General features: G+C 40.6%; 1 protein-coding gene across 5 annotated transcripts in view; it reads left to right on the top strand.

Annotated features, from left to right (window-relative positions):
* The window catches only part of sptbn2 (spectrin, beta, non-erythrocytic 2), an 89,795-nt gene extending 70,102 nt beyond the window's left edge, over positions 1–19,693 (top strand). For 2 of the 5 annotated variants that reach the window (XM_061898279.1, XM_061898281.1), the window contains 17 exons: positions 86–310; positions 390–479; positions 1,614–1,892; positions 1,979–2,109; positions 2,193–2,397; positions 2,481–2,855; positions 2,938–3,182; positions 3,247–3,385; positions 3,455–3,539; positions 3,630–3,826; positions 3,889–4,013; positions 4,108–4,183; positions 5,897–5,974; positions 6,716–6,894; positions 6,986–7,159; positions 16,652–16,694; positions 16,781–19,693. In XM_061898279.1, the coding sequence (XP_061754263.1) occupies positions 86–310; positions 390–479; positions 1,614–1,892; positions 1,979–2,109; positions 2,193–2,397; positions 2,481–2,855; positions 2,938–3,182; positions 3,247–3,385; positions 3,455–3,539; positions 3,630–3,826; positions 3,889–4,013; positions 4,108–4,183; positions 5,897–5,974; positions 6,716–6,894; positions 6,986–7,159; positions 16,652–16,694; positions 16,781–17,002 (2,868 nt within the window). In that variant the 3' untranslated portion in view covers positions 17,003–19,693. The remainder of the gene's footprint in view (positions 1–85; positions 311–389; positions 480–1,613; positions 1,893–1,978; positions 2,110–2,192; positions 2,398–2,480; positions 2,856–2,937; positions 3,183–3,246; positions 3,386–3,454; positions 3,540–3,629; positions 3,827–3,888; positions 4,014–4,107; positions 4,184–5,896; positions 5,975–6,715; positions 6,895–6,985; positions 7,160–16,651; positions 16,695–16,780) is intronic. The other 3 variants (XM_061898282.1, XM_061898284.1, XM_061898280.1) reach the window with 2 other exon arrangements.
* The last annotated feature ends 1,422 nt before the right edge of the window (positions 19,694–21,115 follow it).

Genomic DNA, 21,115 nt, shown 5'->3' with positions numbered 1-21,115 from the left:
ATCCTTACATATTATAATATTATATGTGCATACACTTGGTGGTCATGTCTGCTTGGTTGACATTGATTGTCTCACATCTTTGTAGATACTGGAGAACCAAATGGAGGTCAGAGAGAAGGAAGTGCAGTCCCTGCAGTCTCAAGCCTTGGCTTTGTCTCAGGAAGACGCTGGACTATCTGAGGTAGATGGCCAACAAAGGCGTGTCACAGACAGCTTTTCCAGCCTTCAAGATCCTCTTAAACTGAGGAGACAGAGACTACTGGCATCCAAAGAAGCACACCAGTTCAACAGAGATCTGGAAGATGAAATAGTGAGCTACAATAAATTGGATGATCAAGGATAAAACAGATTATTTTTGCTCATAATTGGCCATTTCTTTTAATGTATAGTTGTGGGTAAAAGAGAGAATGCCATTGGCAACATCTACAGACCATGGAAAAGATCTTCCCACTGTACAGCTTCTTATCAAGAAGAACCAGGTACTTTTTTAAAAACTTTTTTCCACAGTCTAAACAAGATTTTGTTTGTGGTCCCATGTCATTCTTTATTATTACTTGTGAAACACGCTAGGGGCTAGGACTGACTGCAGCATGGTGAATATTGTAATACAGTTTTTCCTTGCCACATTGGGCTTCAAAGGTTCTGGCATGTGCATGTGATTATGTGGGTTTTATTTCATGGCAAAACTGTATTTAGAAAGTTGTAAACAGGGTTTTATATGCTCTAGATAAAAAAATTATACATTTATAATGAATAATTCCTACCTAACGGAAATTAATTTACCATGGTTAGGCCCGGAACAAATTAACAGTGATTAAAAAGGGTTTACTGTATTACTCTTGGTTGTAGTTCAATTGTAGTTGATATTTTACAAGTTATGTAGATATTTATATTTACTATAAATAATCAAATATTAAACAACTAACAAAAAACATTAACTACAATTCAGTTCAACCCAGTACTGTATGTTCAACAGTCAAGTTTATATTCCAGTTGATGTCCAAAGTTCTAAAGAAAGGGTTAAAAAAATAGTTAGATAGGTTCAAGGGGAAAGAAAAGTATTTGATTTCTCCAACCACACTGAAGATAATTCAAAACTGCTATGCCACATGTGCATCAATTGCAAAAGTAAACAAAACACAATAAAAGAGCAAAAACAATGAAAAAATATGTTCTTTTGACACTATATTGTCGGGGAAAAGATTTGGCCACAATATAAACCTAAATAGTACGGTCATTTTAGAACTATGGTAGTAAATCTGTCACAACAATGGCGTTTGAAGCAATCTTAAATGAGCAAACCGCTGCTAAACGAAACTAAAATGAGTACAAAAGTGATATGTTGAATCAACGCTGAAGTTATTTGGAAACAAAGTTTAGTTTTATTTATGAGGCCATTTAGTCCATCAAAGTAGTACAAAAACTCCTGCAGAGCACAAGGACACAGGTGATGATCACCGATTGAATTGACCGGTTGCCATAATCATGTGCCTTTCTGACCCCAGTCATTGTGGACATAATCAACCGCTTAGTGTTTATGTCAAGGGCTGGCCCTGGGCATAGCCTTATAAAGCAAGAAGGTTGAAATAATTGTTTCTTTGTTTCTGAATCAGACATTGCAAAAGGAAATCCAGGGACATCAGCCCCGTATTTATGACATCCAGAAACGTGGCCAGACACAAAGCCAGCTAGATGGAGAGCGACAATCTGCTCTCGAGGAGCGTCTTGTTGAGCTGAAGGATCTTTGGGACCAACTGATTGGTGAGACGGACAAACGTCATGCTCGCCTAGTGGAAGCCAATCGTGCCCAGCAGTTCTACACTGATGCGGCAGAGGCAGAGGCCTGGATGGGAGAACAGGAGCTGCACATGATGTCGGAAGAAAAGGCCAAGGTGAGCCAAGATTACCAAAGCCAAGAAGTGACTTAGTGTCACTGTGTTGCGTGAAAGTTTATCATCATTATCTCTTTGCCTCGCAGGATGAGCAAAGTGCTTTAGTGATGGTGAAAAAGCACGAGAGCTTGGAGCAAGCGCTGGAAGACTACGCCCAGACCATCCACCAGTTGGCCAACAGCAGCCGACTAATGGTCACCAGTGAACATCCAGAGAGGTTAAACATCAGCTGCTCTTTTACACCTTTTCAGAGTAAAGTCTTACATCTTAAACTTGCATTGTGCACGCTCACTTTGACAGTGACAGAATCACATTACGACAAGCACAAGTTGACAAGTTGTACGCTGGGTTGAAAGATCTGGCCGAGGAACGCCGCGGCCGGCTTCAGGAGAGACTCCGTCTGACCCAGTTAAAGAGAGAGGTGGATGACTTGGAACAGTGGATTGCAGAACGAGAGGTCGTTGCTGGCTCCCATGAACTAGGACAGGACTATGAGCATGTCACTGTAAGCTTCTTCTTCCTCCCTTTTCCATTGTCTGTTGACATAATTACACCAAAAAGAAATGTTAACCATTTTTCTGTCCACAGATGCTGAGAGACAAGTTTCGCGAGTTTGCTCGTGACACCAGCACAATCGGCCAAGAGCGCGTAGACTGCGTGAATGGCCTGGCAGATGACCTCATTGAATCTGGTCACCCGGAGAACGCTAGTGTGGCCGAGTGGAAGGATGGGCTGAATGAGGCCTGGGCCGACCTGCTGGAACTGATTGACACGCGCACACAAATGTTGGCCGCTTCCTACGAGCTGCACCGCTTCCATCAGGATGCCATGGAGGTTCTCGGGCGCATTAGGGAGAAGCGGCAGGCGCTACCGTCCGACCTTGGCCGGGATCTGAACACTGTCCAGCATCTACATAGACAACACAATACTTTTGAAAATGACATCCAAGCCCTCAGTGGACAGGTAATCTGCTGATACACCGATCTTCTACGAGGCATTTGTGAGTGGAAAAATTAATGCCCTGCTTTAATTTTTCACCCTTGAGGTCAACCAAGTGCAAGATGATGCTGCACGACTGCAGAAAGCCTACGCTGGAGAGAAAGCGGATGACATTAACAGGAGTGAGCATGCTGTGACCTCTTCCTGGGAGGGTCTTCTGGAGGCTGGCGAAACCCGCAGGGTGCTCCTCCTGGACACGGTGGAAAAGTTCCGCTTCTTCAACATAGTGCGAGACCTCATGCTCTGGATGGATGGAGTCAACCTGCAGATCGATGCACATGACAGCCCCAGGTTAGTGCAAAATTGCAGATGCATAAAGTAAGAGAAATACTCACCGCTTATCTTTTTGTTGCAGGGACGTATCTTCTGCTGGGCTTGTCATTGCCAATCATCAGGACATCAAGTCAGAAATCGAGACCAGGGCGAATAGCTTTACAGCCTGTATTGACATGGGGATCACGCTAATCAACAATAATCACTATGCTACCGATGAGGTCATTTTCTTTTACTGTCATTTTGAAAATGATTACATCATCGCTCATTAATAATTGTCTTCATTTTAGATCCGGGAAAAGCTCGCCCAGCTACAAGAACAGAGGGACAAGATCAACAAAAAGTGGCAGGACAAGATGGACTATTTGCAAATTAGTATGCAATATATGTTACCATTTATACACTGAGGACAAACTTTTCTTTTAGAAAGTTACCTAGTTTTTTGGGGGTTTTTCCGCTTTGCAGTGCTGGAAGTGTTGCAGTTTGGTCGTGATGCCTGCGTCGCAGAGTCTTGGCTGGCCGGTCAAGAACCTCTGGTGCGGGCAGCAGACTTAGGTTCCAATGTGGATGAGGTGGAAAGTCTAATAAAGCGCCATGAGGCCTTCGAAAAACTTGCCGCTTCCTGGGAGGAGCGCTTTGTGATGCTGGAGAAACTGACCACAGTGAGTTATGCTCGCTAATATGAGACTCTTGGAATTGCCTCAATCATGTATTTATTTTTCAGCTCGAGGAGCAGGAAATGGAGAGGAGGCGAGAAGAAGAGGAAAGAGCACGAAGACCCCCCACTCCACCCTTGGCAGAAGTGGCACCCTCCGAGGTAGAAAGTCAAATACACGACTCTGCAGCCAGGTAAACCAAAGGTTGATTTTCATACAGCATAAAACCGTTGGTCCACATTGTCAACATCGTTTGACAACATACATACTCTCTTCATCAATCGCAGAACCAGTCTCGATCAGACGACACTGAATCAGTCGGCGTCAGTGAATGGAGTTCACAGCGACAACGATACATCACAGGTGAGTAGTCTATGCTTAATCACCATGATTATGCTCATTTGTAAGGGCTTAAAGGCCTACTGAAAAGAGATTTTCTTATTTAAACGGGGATAGCAGGTCCATTCTATGTGTCATACTTGATCATTTCGCGATATTGCCATATTTTTGCTGAAAGGATTTAGTAGAGAACGTCGACGATAAAGCTCGCAACCTTTGGTCGCTAATAAAAAAGCCTTGCCTGTACTGGTTTTAGCAGACGATGTGCGCGTGACGTCACGGGTTGTGGAGCTCCTCACATTGTTTACAATCATGGCCACCAGCAGCGAGAGCGATTCAGACCAAGAAAGCGACGATTTCCCCATTAATTTGAGCAAGGATGAAAGATTCGTGGATGAGGAAAGTGAGAGTGAAGGACTAGAATATAAAAAAAAAAAGACGAGGGCAGTGGGAGCGATTCAGATGTTATTAGACACATTTACTGGGATAATTCTGGAAAATCCCTTATCTGCTTATTGTGTTACTAGTGTTTTAGTGAGATTATATGGTACCTGTAAATCGGAAGGGTGTGGCCACGGGTGTGGTGACCGCCAGTGTCTCAGAGGGAAGCCACGTTTCTCGACGAGGCAAGCCAGCCGGGCTGACATTTTTCCCCCCCCCCCTCCTCCATGGTGTAAGCATCCGATGGTCGGGGGCGGCCGGTGGGAGGAAGCAAGAGAGTCCGCAGCTGCAGGAGGAACGACGCAAGCTCTCCGCTCATGTCTACGGTAAGAGCCGACTTATTACCACCATTTTTCCACCCAAACCTGTCGGTTGACATATGGAAGGGAACCATGTTCGCTTGACCGCTCTGTTCCATAGTAAAGCTTCACCGTCAGCTTTCGGGAATGTAAATGTTTGTGTTGCTAAAGGCGGCCGCAATACACCGCTTCCCACCTACATCTTTCTTTTTTGACGTCTCCATTATTAGTTGAACAAATTGCAAAAGATTCAGCAACACAGATGTCCAGAATACTGTGTAATTATGCGATTAAAGCAGACGACCTATAGCGGGGATCGGTGCTGGATCAAAATGTCCGCTACAACCCGTGACGTCACGCGCACGCGTCATCATACCGCGACATTTTCAACAGGATACTTCGCGCGAAATTTAAAATTGCAATTTAGTAAACTAAAAAGGCCGTATTGGCATGTGTTGCAATGTTAATATTTCATCATTGATATATAAACTATAAGACTGCGGGGTCTGTAGTAGTGGGTTTCAGAAGGCCTTTAAATTCAGTGAAAAAAATATGTCAATCATTTGCATTTTAGGAGATTGCTATTCGATAGAAACATTTCTTGTCAGCAAAGCCTGTTTAATATGTTTTCTGAAATAAAAACAAATGATAACTTAAGTGTCTTTTTTATCATTTGTTTTAATTGTATTTATTTTAAATGCATTTTTTTTCCACCTTTCCTGTCCAGCCACATGGGCCAATAATATTGTTGATCTAGATGCCCCCTACAGATGCAGCTCAAGCATATTCTACTGTTGTGTGCATTGCAATGATATTGTTATGAAGGGGCGTTGCACTTGGATCATCTTCATCCCAATTTAGCTTCAGGGGGCCTCTATGGTGACTTCTTTTGGGGAATAAAAGCTGCGTCAACACAAAAAAAAAAACATTGTTTTGTTTGTGAAGGAGCACTTTTATATCTTAACACTTTAACAATGTCCTGTTGCGTTTTTACCAGCAGTCGCGGTCGCTATCATTGTCAGTGGAAAAGAAATCAGAGGCTAAACGCGTGTGTAAGCCAAAGCAGCCGCAGCGTGTGAGTACCAAGACTTGGTCATAGCCTGGTTAGTAGCCTCTGCTCAGCTCCTGGTCAAAACTGCAGCGTCATTGCTCCGTGCCACAGACACAACCATTGCTTTGTTTATGATTTATTCATTGCCTTGTTTGGTAGATGCTCACAAAAGGCATGTTGCAGATTCATTGGAGAGATGGTGTTCATGGATCAAGTACATTCACATTTTGCGCTTGTATCTGTGCGCATATTGACCAGGACAGGAGTCACTGTAGAGTTGTTAGTGTTCCCTCTCCCACTATACAGTATGTGTACATTTGGAATAACTTCTTTAGTATTTCAAAAGGCATCCCATAGTCAAAGTAGTGTTATAGTGTTTGTCTGTGTTTGTGTGTTAAAGAATATATTTATCCAGCTGCATATTATCCCAGAGGTTATTATTGTCTTTTAGTACTTAAGATACTGAAGAATGTTTCAAAACATGAGCCCTTAAAGTATTTATGACATGTATTATGCTTCTGTAGTAGTTGTATGTCCCTCCCGTACACGTGACTATAGATATATGTTTCAGTATGTATCGCACTGTGACAATGTGTAATTCTATAAACCTTGTGAAGCATTAATATGACGTTATCATATACTTCTGTCAAAGCAAATTTCATCTTGGCTTCCCATGTTTGCTGCAATGGCTGCTTTGCTTCTTACTTCCTCTATTCAAAAGGTCAGCTTCTGCACTTCTTACCCATATTCTGCTCTGGACCGCAGGGTTCAGAATCAGAGTCGGTAAACGGACCAGGCAGAGACAGCGGCTTGGCGTCTTCGCGCCTCGACCAGTCGGCCACGTTACCGGGCCGGGGCGCAGCAGAGTCTGAACCTGAAGCAATGGAGGGCATGCTTTATCGAAAGCAGGAGATGGAGTCGCACAGTAAAAAAGCAGCTACTAGGTAACATGCGGACAAACATCTGCTCCTTGAACTGTATTTTCCTCATTATAAATTAATCTGCTTCTTATTGCTTGTGTGTGTCATCTCTTAGGTCATGGCAGAATGTGTACTGTGTCCTAAGAAAAGGAAGTCTGGGTTTCTATAAAGATGGCAAAAGCGCTAGCAATGGCATCCCCTACCATGGAGAGGTCCCTATCAGTCTTGGAGAGGCCATTTGTGAGATCGCCAATGACTATAAAAAGAGGAAACATGTATTCAAGCTCAGGTTCGTGGATCTCCTTTACTACTCAATTTCCTCCCCCCTTTTATAGATGGCGTGGCACAGTTGAGAGAGTGGCCGTGCCAGCAACCTAAGTGTTCCTGGTTCGATTCCCACCTTCTACCAACCTCGCCACGTCCGTTGTGTCCTTGGGCAAGACACTTCACTCTTGCTCCTGATGGGTCGTGGCAAAGGCCTTGCGTGGCAGCCCCTGCCATCAGTGTGTGAATGTGTGTGTGAAAAACGCTATACAAGTATAACCCATTTACTATTTACCCGAGGCCTCAATTTTTTTTGCATGCATTACCCACCTACAGTGATTTTTCAATCCAATCCAATCCACTTTATTTATATAGCACATTTAAACAACAATAACGTTTCCAAAGTGCTGCACAGCCATGTTAAAAACAATTGTAAAAAAAATAAATAAATAAAATAAAATAAAATATATATATATACATATTATGCTCCACCAATGACTGAATAAAAACAAAAAATAAATAAATATAAAAACAATAAAAACAATATAAAAACAAATATGATTAAAAACTATTTTAAAGGGTAAAATCAATTAAAACAGTAAAATAGAAATCAAAGTGTATAAAAAACACAGAGGACCACACAACTCACGTAGAATAAAAGTGGGTCTTAAGACGAGACTTAAAACACTCCACTGTGGAAGCAGTTTGAACATGGAGCGGCAGAGTGTTCCAGAGCTTAGGGCCGACCACAGAGAAGGCCATGTCTCCCCTGGTCTTAAGTCTGGCCTTGGGCACCACGAGCTGGAACTGGCTCTCGGACCTCAGAGCGCGCGCAGGAATTTGGATAAGGTCCGAGATATATTGAGGTGCCAGTCCATGTAAAGATTTAAAAACAAACAGCAATGTTTTAAAATCAATTCTAAAATGAACAGGGAGCCAGTGCAAACTCTGAAGAATTGGGGTTATATTGTGGCATTTCCTGGCCCCTGTTAAAAGTCGTGCTGCCGCGTTCTGGACTAACTGCAACCGGACTATAGATGTACTTAAGTATATGTACGTATATATATATATATATATATGTATATATATATATATATATGTATATGTGTGTGTGTGTGTGTGTGTATGTATATATATATGTATATGTGTGTGTGTGTATGTGTATATATATATGTATATGTGTGTGTGTGTATGTATATATATATATATATATATATATATATATATATGTGTGTGTGTGTATATATATATACACATACTGTATATATATTATATATGTATATATATATATATACACACACACTCTATATATATTATATATGTATATATATAAATATATGTATGTGTGTATATATATGTATGTATGTGTTTATATATACATGTGTGTGTGTATATATATATATATATATATATATATATATATATATATATATAGATATGTGTACAGTATATATATATAGGTATGTATGAATATATATATGTACATATGTGTATGAACATATACATGTATACATATATATATATCTATGAGAAATAACAGCTACCAACCATTCACGAAACCCAACACAACACTCCAATACGTGCACCATGACAGCAACCACCCACCCACCACCACGAAAAGAATACCTACCGGAATTAATAAAAGGCTATCGATGCTGTCATCTAGCAAAGCTGAATTCGACCAAGCAACCCCCTCGTACCAGAAAGCACTTGATGAAAGCGGATACAACTTCACCCTCACCTATGAACCCACTCCAGGAAACCAACCAAAAAAGAGCAGAAAACGAAACAACATCATCTGGTACAATCCGCCATTCAGCAAAGACGTCTCAACCAACATCGGCCGCAAGTTCCTCACTCTGATCGACAAACACTTCCCCAAAGGCAACACCCTAAGAAAAATATTCAACAAGAACAACATTAAATTGAGCTACAGCTGTATGAATAACATGCAACAAATCATTTCAAACCACAACAAAGCAATTGCTAAAGGACTGCCTACCCCCAGACTAAACGACTCTGAAACCAATAATGAATGTAACTGTCGCAAGAAACCTGATTGCCCTCTCAACGGAAGGTGCTTACGGACATCAGTCGTTTACCAAGCAAAGGTAATACGCAAGGACATTAACACATCCGACACGTACGTAGGATTAACCGAAGGAGCGTTCAAAACAAGATGGAATAATCACAACGCCTCCTTTAGAAACCAGACTTTGCAGAATTCTACAGAACTCAGCAAACACATTTGGAACCTCAAAGACAACAATGTTGAATATTCAATAACATGGCAAATTCTTGCATCCAGCACACCTTACAACAGTGGTAATAAAAGATGCAACCTATGCTTAAAAGAGAAACTGTTTATTATATATCATCCCGATCTATCATCCCTCAACAAGCGCAGTGAAATTATTTCAACATGCCGCCACAGAAGGAAACACCTCCTAGGTAACACATGAGCCAATCACCACACCCTACGCCTGCCTGTACCCACCCACTCTGTGCCCTATATAAACCATTGTATGTGAATGCTTCCATTAAAATCTCCTGATGATTGAGGGAACCCCTCATGAAACAGATCTGTAGAGATGAAGTAGTCTTGTGATTTTTTCCCACACCTACATATATATGTATATATATACGTATATATGTGGGGACGGCGTGGCGAAGTTGGTAGAGTGGCTGTGCCAGCAATCTGAGGGTTACTGGTTAAATCCCCACCTTCTACCATCCTAGTCACGTCCGTTGTCTACTTGGGCAAGACACTTCACCCTTGCTCCTGATGTGTCCTGGTGAGCAGCTCCCGCCATCAGTGTGTGAATGTGTGTGTGAATGAGCGAATGTGGAAATACTGTCAAAGCGCTTTGGGCTCCTTAAAAAGGGGTAAAAAACCCATTTACCATTTGTGTATGTATGTATGTGTGTGTGTATATATACATATATATACAGCTTTAGGGGCATGTAGAGTTGGGTGTCATCAGCATAACAGTGAAAGCTAACACCGTATTTGCGTATGATGTCACCTAGCGGCAGCATGTAGATGCTGAAGAGTGCAGGGCCAAGGACCGAACCCTGGGGAACTCCACACGTTACCTTAACGTAGTCCGAGGTCACATTGTTATGGGAGACACACTGCATCCTATCAGTAAGATAAGAGTTAAACCAAGACAGGGCTAAGTCTGACATACCAATTCGTGTTTTGATACGTTCTAATAAAATATTATGATCGAAGGTATCGAAAGCAGCGCTAAGATCGAGGAGCAGCAACATAGATGACGCATCAGAATCCATCGTTAGCAATAGATCATTAGTCATTTTTGCGAGGGCTGTCTCCGTCGAGTGATTTGCCCTGAAACCGGATTGAAAGGTTTCACATAGATTGTTAGACGCTAAGTGTTCATTTAACTGCTCCGCAACAATTATATATATATATATATATATATATATATATATATATATATGTATATATATATATATATATATATATATATATATGTGTATCTATGCATATGTATATATATGTGTATGTGTATATGCATATACCATGAATTGATTAACGTGGACCCCGACTTAATCAAGCTGAAAAACCCATTCGGGTGTTACCATTTAGTGGTCAATTGTACGGAATATGTACTGAACTGTGCAATTTAGTAATAAAAGTTTCAATCAATCAATCAAAAAACAAACCCTGTTTCCATTTGAGTTGGGAAATTGTGTTTGATGTAAATATAAACAGAATACAATGATTTGCAAATCCTTTTCAACCCATATTCAATTGAATGCACTATAAAGACGATATTTGATGTTCAAACTCATAAACTTTATTTTTTTTTTGCAAATAATAATTAACTTAGAATTTCTTGGCTGCAACACGTGCCAAAGTAGTTGGGAAAGGGTATATTCACTGCTCTGTTACATCACCTTTTCTTTTAACAACAGTCAATAAACGTTTGGGAACTGAGGAAACTAATTGTTGAAGCTTTGAAAGTGGAATTCTTTCCCATTTTTGTTTTATGTAGCGCTTCAGTCGTTCAACAGTCCGCTGTCGTATTTTACGCTTCATTATGCGTCACACATTTTCGATGGGAGGCAGGTCTGGACTGAAGGCGGGCCGGGAAAGTACCCGCACTTTTTTTTTTACGAAGCCATGCTGTTGTAACACGTGCTGAATGTGGCTTGGCATTGTCTTGCTGAAATAAGCAAGGGCGTCCATGAAAAAGACGGCGCTTAGATGGCAGCATATGTTGTTCCAAAACCTGTATGTACCTTTCAGCATTAATGGTGCCTTCACAGATGTGTAAGTTACCCATGCCTTGGGCACTAATGCACCCCCATACCATCACAGATGTTGGCTTTTGAAATTTGCGTCGATAACAGTGTGGATGGTTCGCTTCCCTTTTAGTCCGGATGACACGATGTCGAATATTTCCAAAAACAATTTGAAATGTGGACTCGTCAGACCACACAACACTTTTCCACTTTGCATCAGTCCATCTCAGATGACCTCGGGCCCAGAGAAGCCGGCGGCGTTTCTGGATGTAGTTGATAAATGGCTTTTGCTTGCACTTATAGATGTAGCGACAAACTGTATTTAGTGACAGTGTTTTTTTGAAGTGTTCCTGAGCCCATGTGGTGATATATTTTATATATATTGATGTCGGTTTTTGATACAGTGCTGTCTGAGGGATCGAAGGTCACGGTCATTCAATGTTGGTTTCCAGCCATGCCGCTTACGGGGAGTGATTTCTTCAGATTCTCTGAACCTTTTGATGAAATTATGGACCGTAAATGTTGAAATCCCTAAATTTCTTGCAATTGCACTTCAAGAAACGTTGTTCTTAAACTGTTTGACTATTTGCTCACGTAGTTGTGGACAAAGCGGTGTACCTCGCCCCATCCTTTCTTGTGAAAGACTGAGCATTTTTTGGGAAGCTGTCTTTATACCCAATCAGGGCACCGACCTGTTCCCAAATAGCCTGCACACCTGTTGGATGTTCCAAATAAGTGTTTGATGAGCATTCTTCAACTTTATCAATATTTATTGCCACCTTTCCCAACTTCTTTTTCACATGTTGCTGGCATCAAAATCTAAAGCTAATGATTATTTGCAAAAAAAACAAAAACGTATATCAGTTTGAAAATCAAATACCATATTTCCTTGAATTCCCGCCGGGGCGCTAATTAATTTAAAACCTCTTGTCACCTCTGCGCTTACCAAAGGCATGCGGTAAAAGTAAGCATGCGCTAATTAATTTAAAACCTCTTCTAACTCCTGCGCTTACCAAAGGCATGCAGTAAAAAAATTGAGTGTGATGTAAGGATACCATCATGAAAAGCACATTTAAAAAAAACTTTATTATGGTCTGACATTTATGTAACGCTTGTGTCAAATACATACATACATTTGTGGAGGTTATTAGGCTCTTGCCTTTCTATTTACTCTTTGCGCGCTTCCTAGTCACGTCACCGCCACAGTCCATTCAGCTGTAGTTGTATGCCGGTAGCAGGAAGTGACTGGTATGCTCTTGCTCTTGCTTTTTACTCTTTGGGAACTTGGTGCTCTCTCCCTGTCACGTGACAAGGGAGTTCCCACGCCACCAACTCCAGCCGTACCCTGCCTGTCTGTCGGACCGTCGGTTCCACAGGTATATTGATAAAACACAGCTGTTTTACTGTTCTTTTTAGCATACCGGTATTCATTAGCTTGAACCTTAAATCCTACTGAATTGCTCTTAATCTTCTTCCCTTTATGCGATTTCAAAATTACCGGTATTGAAATCAGCCTCCTCCATTTTGAAAATGATGACAGGGGAAGTGTCACTCTTGACGTTTGACCCGGCGGTAATACTAAGCATGGGCTAATTATTTTGCAAAGCGAGTTTGACCCGGCAGTAATTCAAGGCAGGCGCATACTATATACCCGGCGGCAATTCAAGGAAATACGGTATGTTGTCTTTGTAGCATATATAACTGAATATGGGTTGAAAATGTTGTGCAAATCATTGCATTCTGTTTAAAATTACATCGAACATAATTTCCCAACTCATATGGAAACGGGGTTTGTATATGTATATATGTATATTTATATACGTATATGTATATATGTGTATATATATATGTGTGTGTGTGTGTGTATATATATATATATATATATATATATATATATGTATATGTATGTATGTGTTATATATATATATATATATATATATATACACGTATATATACACATATATATATACACGTGTGTATATGTAACCGGTGGTCTTTTCCTTTGCGTTGTGTGTTGTTTATGAAGACGACCAACACCATGGGTTTCTCCACTACACTTTACTAATAACACAGAATACAATTGTCATCAAATACTTTGTGCCATCGTCGAGCCCCTACACAAATATAATAATGAACAAGAAATTAATTAAAGTTCTTAACAAGACAAAATATTTTCTGTCGTCGTATGGACGCCTACCTCTCCCGTTATCGTAGACAAAAAGGGAAGTTGGAGGGCGTGTCTAACGCATATAAAAAGACAGGTGTCACAGTAATTATTGCAGTAGGGGGGACAACGGGACAATGGTTCCACATTGACAAAACATCAAACAATATTCAGGTATTTACATGTAAATTACATATTTTGTGTAATTATAACATTAATATAACATTAGAAAATAAATTATTTACAAGACGTAATTGACCCTGTTACATATATATATACATATGTTTGTGTTGTGTGTATGTATATATATATAATGTATACATATATACACACACACACATATATATATATATCAATCAATCAATCAATGTTTATTTATATAGCCCCAAATCACAAATGTCTCAAAGGACTGCACAAATCATTACGACTACAACATCCTCGGAAGGACCCACAAATATATATATATATATATACATATATACACACACACATATGTATGTATTTATGTGTATTTATGTACGTATATATGTATATATACAAACCCCGATTCCATCTGTTAGATGTAAATATAAATGGAATACAATGATTTGCAAATCATTTTCAACCCATATTCAGTTGAACATGCTACAAAGACAACAAATTTGATGTTCAAACTGATCAACATTTTTTTTTTTTTGCAAATAATCATTAACTTGCTCTTTAAACACTTATATCAATCAATCAATCAATGTTTACTTATATAGCCCTAAATCACTAGTGTCTCAAAGGGCTGCACAAACCACAACACAAACCACTACGACATCCTCGGTAGGCCCACATAAGGGCAAGGAAAACTCACACCCAGTGGGACGTCGGTGACAATGATGACTATGAGAACCTTGGAGAGGACGAAAGCAATGGATGTCGAGCGGGTCTAACATGATACTGTGAAAGTTCAATCCATAATGGATCCAACACAGTCGCGAGAGTCCAGTCCAAAGCGGATCCAACACAGAAGCGAGAGTCCCGTTCATAGCGGAGCCAGCAGGAAAACTTCCCAAGCGGAGGCGCGTCAGCAGCACAGAGATGTCCCCAGCCCATACTCAGGCAAGCAGTACATGGCCACCGGATCGGACCGGACCCCCTCCACAACGGAGAGTGGGACATAGGAGAAAAAGAAAACAAACAGCAGATCAACTGGTCTAAAAAGGGAGTCTATTTAAAGGCTAGAGTATACAAATGAGTTTTAAGGTGAGACTTAAATGCTTCTACTGAGGTGGCATCTCGAACTGTTACCGGGAGGGCATTCCAGAGTACTGGAGCCCGAAATGAAAACGCTCTATAGCCCGCAGACTTTTTTTGGGCTTTGGGAATCACTAATAAGCCGGAGTCCTTTGAACGCAGATTTCTTGCCGGGACATATGGTACAATACAATCGGCAAGATAGGATGGAGATAGACCGTGTAGTATTTTATACGTAAGTAGTAAAACCTTAAAGTCACATCTTAAGTGCACAGGAAGCCAGTGCAGGTGAGCCAGTACAGGCGTAATGTGATCAAACTTTCTTGTTCTTGTCAAAAGTCTAGCAGCCGCATTTTGTACCAACTGTAATCTTTTAATGCTAGACATGGGAGACCTGAAAATAATACGTTACAGTAATCGAGACGAGACGTAACAAACGCATGGATAATGATCTCGGCGTCTTTAGTGGACAGAATGGAGCTAATTTTAGCGATATTACGGAGATGAAAGAAGGCCGTTTTAGTAGCGCTTTTAATGTGTGACTCAAAGGAGAGAGTTGGGTCGAAGATAATACCCAGATTCTTATATGGAACATCCCACAGGTGTACAGGCTAATTGGGAACAGTTGGGTGCCATGATTGGGTATAAAATCAGCTTCCATGAAATGTTAAGTAATTCACAAACAAGGATGGGGCGAGGGTCACCAATTTGTAAGCAAATTGTCGAACAGTTTTAGAACAACATTTCTCAACGAGCTATTGCAAGGAATTTAGGGATTTTATCATCTACGGTCTGTAAAATCATCAAAAGGTTCAGAGAATCTGGAGAAATCACCGCATGTAAGCGATGATATTATGGACCTTTGATCCCTCAAGCGGAACTGCATCAAAAACCGACATCAGTATGTAAAGGATATCACCACATGGGCTCAGGAACACTTCATAAAACCACTGTGAGTAACTACAGTTGGTCGTTAAATGTGTAAGTGCAAGTTAAAGCTCTACTATGCAAAGCGAAAGCCATTTATCAACAACAACCAGGAACGCCGCCGGCTTCGCTGGGCCCGAGCTCATCTAAGATGGACTGATGCAAAGTGGAAAAGTGTTCTGTGGTCTGACGAGTCCACATTTCAAATTATATTTGGAAACTGTGGACGTATGTGGTCCTCTCCAAGGTTCTCATAGTCATCATTGTCACCGACGTCCCACTGGGAGTGAGTTTTCCTTGCCCTCATGTGGGCCTACCGAGGATGTCGTAGTGGTTTGTGTTGTGGTTTGTGCAGCCCTTTGAGACACTAGTGATTTAGGGCTATATAAGTAAACGATTGATTGATTGATTAAAAAGAGTGCGGAGTGATACGGAACAAGCTAGTTTGTTACGCACCTTGTTTGGCCTTATGATAACGGGAAGGTATACCAAATCTGGTGCAAGAAAAGTGGCGTGTACAGGAAACCCAAGTACCACTGTATCACAAATAGACAGCTCCCTGGATATTAAAAAAGTGTTTAATGTTGCCTCCGTTATGTCAAATACTGGGTTTTACCATGTATTTCTAAACTGTGTAAGTATTTGTGCTATTTATGCAATTCTACTATCCCTTTCACTATCTTTATTTTTAAAACTGTGTGCATACCCCATATCAGTGTAGTGTTTTTATATATAAAATTGAACATTTTATTTCTGTATGTTAATTTAACCTTTTGCTATACTGTTGACTTGAAGAGAACTCTGTATGAGAATTCCAATGTGTCTGAACAGTAAGTTTATGCATAAAAGGCCAATAAAAAAACTTGAAATGTGCAAATTTGGGGATTTACGGGAAAGTTTAACTTTTTGTCTTTGTGAATGCTGTGCTTTCAGGCTAGGAGATGGAAAAGAGTATCTATTTCAAGCAAAGGATGAGGTGAGATTCATTACAGACTTCAAACCCAAACATTAAAAATCTTGTTTTTGTGCTCTGAACTTTAACCTGTTTCTGTCTATTCCTAGGCTGAAATGAGCTCCTGGATCCGCTCCATCCTCAGTTCCATTCCGACGGGATCAGGAGACTCGCCGGGAGGTCCGCGAGTCCTCAGCCGCGCGATGACCATGCCTCCCATCTCCCCCATCTCCCCTGGCTCAGCTGATGCCGGAGGTGTGACCATGCGCAACAAAGAGGGTAAAGATAAGGATCGTGAGAAGAGGTTCAGCTTCTTTGGCAAGAAGAAATAGAACATTTGTCAAACAACCTGGATGTGTCCAATTGTCCCACAAACTGAAAGAGTCCAAACAACACACTGGTCTCAGTGCAGCCCTGAGGCGCTACTACTGTATGTCGACAGCTACAGAAAATGTACTCTTATTTTTTTCCCCCTTTCATCACGGGTTTCATCTCTCGCTTTCTTTTTGGGTCTCCATCTAAGTGCTTCTCAACCACGGAGACAAAACCCACCATAACCAACATAACTATGTTGGTTGAGGAATCGACAAGGTCCTGTTTATCTTCTGTCAGCTAAATAGGTTCTCCTTCATTTTGGATGATCTGTATTACTACTGTGTAACTCGCTGATTGATCAAGGATCCCCTTCCACACTCTCACACAACACACACACACTTTTAATCACTTCTCTTTTAAAACAATCACCTCAATGCTCTTCTTTTTTGCTTTGGGCCTCAATGTTATTAACTTGACCAATAATATTTCCGTTATTATTCATCTTTTCTTATTGCTGGTTTGAAGAAAACTAATGATTATCTTGTGAAGATAAACACAGTTTGCACAACTAGTAGAGAATGTTGAGCTTATCCTTGTATGTAATATTATTATTATATTATTATTATTATTATATTATCATTCTTCCTTTCTTTTAGGGATGACCGTTCTTGAGGTGTGTTTGAAAAATAAAACTAATTTGGTTTTATCAGTTTGCAGTAAGTAATCACAAGTTAAATTTGGACTTTGATATATATTTAATATGTGGTTGAAATTTTTCTTAATTGCTAAATTTGCCTGTTTTCGATTATACTGTTGGAGTGATATTTTCTGCTTGAGTTTTTATGTTTTTTTGTCTGTACAAAGCTGAGAGAATTAGTTTTTCTAGTGAGTGTGTGCGTGAATTGTGGTGATGTGGATTTTGCACGTCAATATTATTCCTCATCAAATATGGCCAGGTGGATGCTACTTTTTGGTACTCAAACAGAAAATATTACTGGAATGCTTTTATGGGAGAGAATGCTTTCCTTTTTTCTTTGCTTCCGGTTTTACTACTTGTAAGCAAGGAGGTTTCTCCCTATTGTGTTTTTTATTTCTGTTTCAATCATCTCTTTGTGTTGTTGGTATAATGGAGGGAAGACCTTTGGGAGAACTTAGCAGCTAAAAAAAAATCTGAAGACTTGGGGGATGCACAATATATGATGGGTATGATTTAGGGAAGAATGTTGCAAAGTCTGACCGCCTTATTTGAATAAATACGCATCACCTCCATTCAAATGTTTTTCAAAATAAGCTTTCACGGTATTAATATACAAATGTGACGATCTGGCTGTGGACGAAGCTGGTAGAATATGCCTACGTAAGACAAAATGCTCTAAAAAGGATCTTTGTGCTTTGACATTTGTGGCATGATTATACTGTAAGTATATATTTGTGCATCACCATCACCCTATCTGTGTCCATTAATGCAGAGAAAATGTGATTTGCTTAGTTATCGGGGTCAGAGAACATGTAATCGGCATCTGTAATAAATAGAAACAAGGTAGCTCAGATATAAAAAACCTAATAATGTTGTATTAAATTCCTCCAAGAACTGTACATGTTTAAAAACACACATGCAAAGTGTTTAGTGAAGCAGTGTAGTGCAGTTCTATATGGATATAACTATTGTCACTTTCATCCAGGTGTCAAGTTGCCTTTTCTAACTGCCAAAATCCAATAAGACAATTAAGAATTGAAGGGTTTCAGTGGGTTAAGTTACAGGTTATTGGTTAGTAAGGATAATGTATTGCATCATTTAAGTTGTCTGATCACAACAAGCTGCCAGAGGAAGATGTAAACCTACAGTAAGGTTGCACTGGATTAACTATATTGCTTGGCCTTATTTTCTAGTTCTAAATGAATGTGGAAGCATTACAAGCATTGCTCCAATCCATAAAGAGATCTAGTCGGGGTACTAAGATAAATAGAAAGCTGGCGCTGTTACTTTGAGCACAAAGATTTGAGGTCAAAGGTCACACAGTGTATTTTCTTACTTTCTTCAGCTTGTTTGAATGTACATTAATGAAATTAGCTAGGCCAAATTGGTCATGTGAAGCAAAAAAACACAACCAAACCAAGCATACTTTTTCTTCCACACTTGCATATATACTGTGCTGTATGCTTAAAGCAGGGATGGCATTTTCCTCGATTATGTGTTATTTCTATAAAAGAAAAGTGAAGCTCTTTGACAAGAACAAAAAGTTGGCCGCCAGAAGGGACATTTTAATAACTTGCTTTTTTATGATAGAAGTGTAAACAAGGACTGATGGTCATTTCATTTTGTAGAAGAATGCAGGGTATTTGCAGTCTTAGTTAAAGCTGATCATTTTTCATTCTGGAATCTTGCAGCATTTGATAAAAAAAAAACCTTCATTTTACTGTTTTTTCCCCTCTGTAAATTAGAGCTGTTAATACCACTACTACTATTAATTGCTATTATGATCATTATTGCTACTGTTGTTACTATTACTACTACTGTTACTAATTCTGCAAAAAGTGTATTTGCTGTCAATTTTTTTCCAGGTACGTATCTGTAATACCAGACCTTTCCACATGGTGTCAGTGTGCCGTGGAGCATTTTCATTACAATTCAAGAAAAATAATGTTTGTTGACTTGTGTATCTACATCGACAATAGTAGGAATAATAAAACGTGGTTTAATCAAAAAATGTAGTCTTTTTGGGGGTTTTCAAATAATTAGATATTATTCTTTATTCATTTTTTTTTAAATTATAGTATTCAACATTTACAACATTAACACACAGGCAAATAAATAATAATAATCAAAACAAGTACACAAACAGTGCCAGGGGTTTGTAAACTCAACAAAGCTACTGAAAAAAGTGCTATATATATATGTATGTGTGTATATATATATATATATATATATATATATATATATATATATATATATATATATATATATACATACACACATATGTGTGTATATACATATATATATATATACATACATATATATGTATAGAAGACTTCTATGATGAACACAAACAAAGGACTCAGATTTCCCTCGCCCGGACGCGGGTCACTGGGACCCCCCTCTGGAGCCAGGCCCGGAGGTGGGGCACGATGGCGAGCACCCGGTGGCCCATGGGGCCCGAAGAGGCAACCTGGGCCACCCCTCCAATGGGCTCACCACCCATAGCAGGGTCCATAGAGGCAGCCGAAGGCAGGGCACTTGGCGGTCCGATCCTCGGCTACAGAAGCTAGCTCTTGGGGGGGGGGGAGCCTGAGCTAGTGCACGAAGTAGAGAAATTCCGGCTGGATGTAGTTGGACTCACTTCCACTCTGGCGTTGCCGGCAGTGAGAGGCAACGGGCTGGCAACGACAGTGAAACCTGGAGAGGCGTGATTGGGAAGAATGGCCGCCGGGATCTGAACCCGAGTGGTGTTTTGTTATTGGACTTTTGTGCTCGTCACAGTTTGTCCATAACAAACACCATGTTCGAACATAAGGGTGTCCATATGTGCACTTGGCACCAGGACACCCTAGGCCGCAGTTCCATGATCGACTTGGTAGTTGTGTCATCAGATTTGCGGCCTCATGTATTGGACACTCGGTTGAAGAGAGGGGCCGAGCTTTCTATCGATCACCACCATCGAGTTGGCTGCGATGGTGGGGGAGGACGCCGGGCAGACCTGGCAGGCCCAAACGCATTGTGAAGGTCTGCTGGGAACGTCAGGCAGAGTCTCCTGTCAGAGAGAGTTTCAATTCCCACCTCCGGAAGAACTTTGAACATGTCACGAGGGAGGTGCTGGACATTGAGTCCGAGTGGAGCATAGAGCATAGCCACCTCGACAATAGAGCAAGGCCTCTATTGTCGAGGTGGCTGACTGGAGCTGTGGCCGCAAGGTAGTTGGTGCATGTCGGGGCGGTAATCCTAGAACCCGTTGGTGGACACCAGCGGTGAGGGATCCCGTCAAGCTGAAGAAGGAGTCCTATTGGGTTCTTTTGGCTCATAAGACTCCAGAGGCAGCGGACATGTACCGACGGGCCAAGCGGTGTATAGCTTCAGTGGTCGCGGAGGCAAAAACTCAACATGGGAGGGGTTCGGGGAAGCCATGGAAAACGAC

This window comes from Nerophis ophidion, linkage group LG04 (assembly GCF_033978795.1).
Source record: "Nerophis ophidion isolate RoL-2023_Sa linkage group LG04, RoL_Noph_v1.0, whole genome shotgun sequence".
NCBI classification, from domain to species: Eukaryota; Metazoa; Chordata; class Actinopteri; order Syngnathiformes; family Syngnathidae; genus Nerophis; species Nerophis ophidion.
The sequence above is the reverse complement of the archived record's forward strand: the minus strand, read 5'-3'. Positions and strand labels throughout refer to the sequence as shown.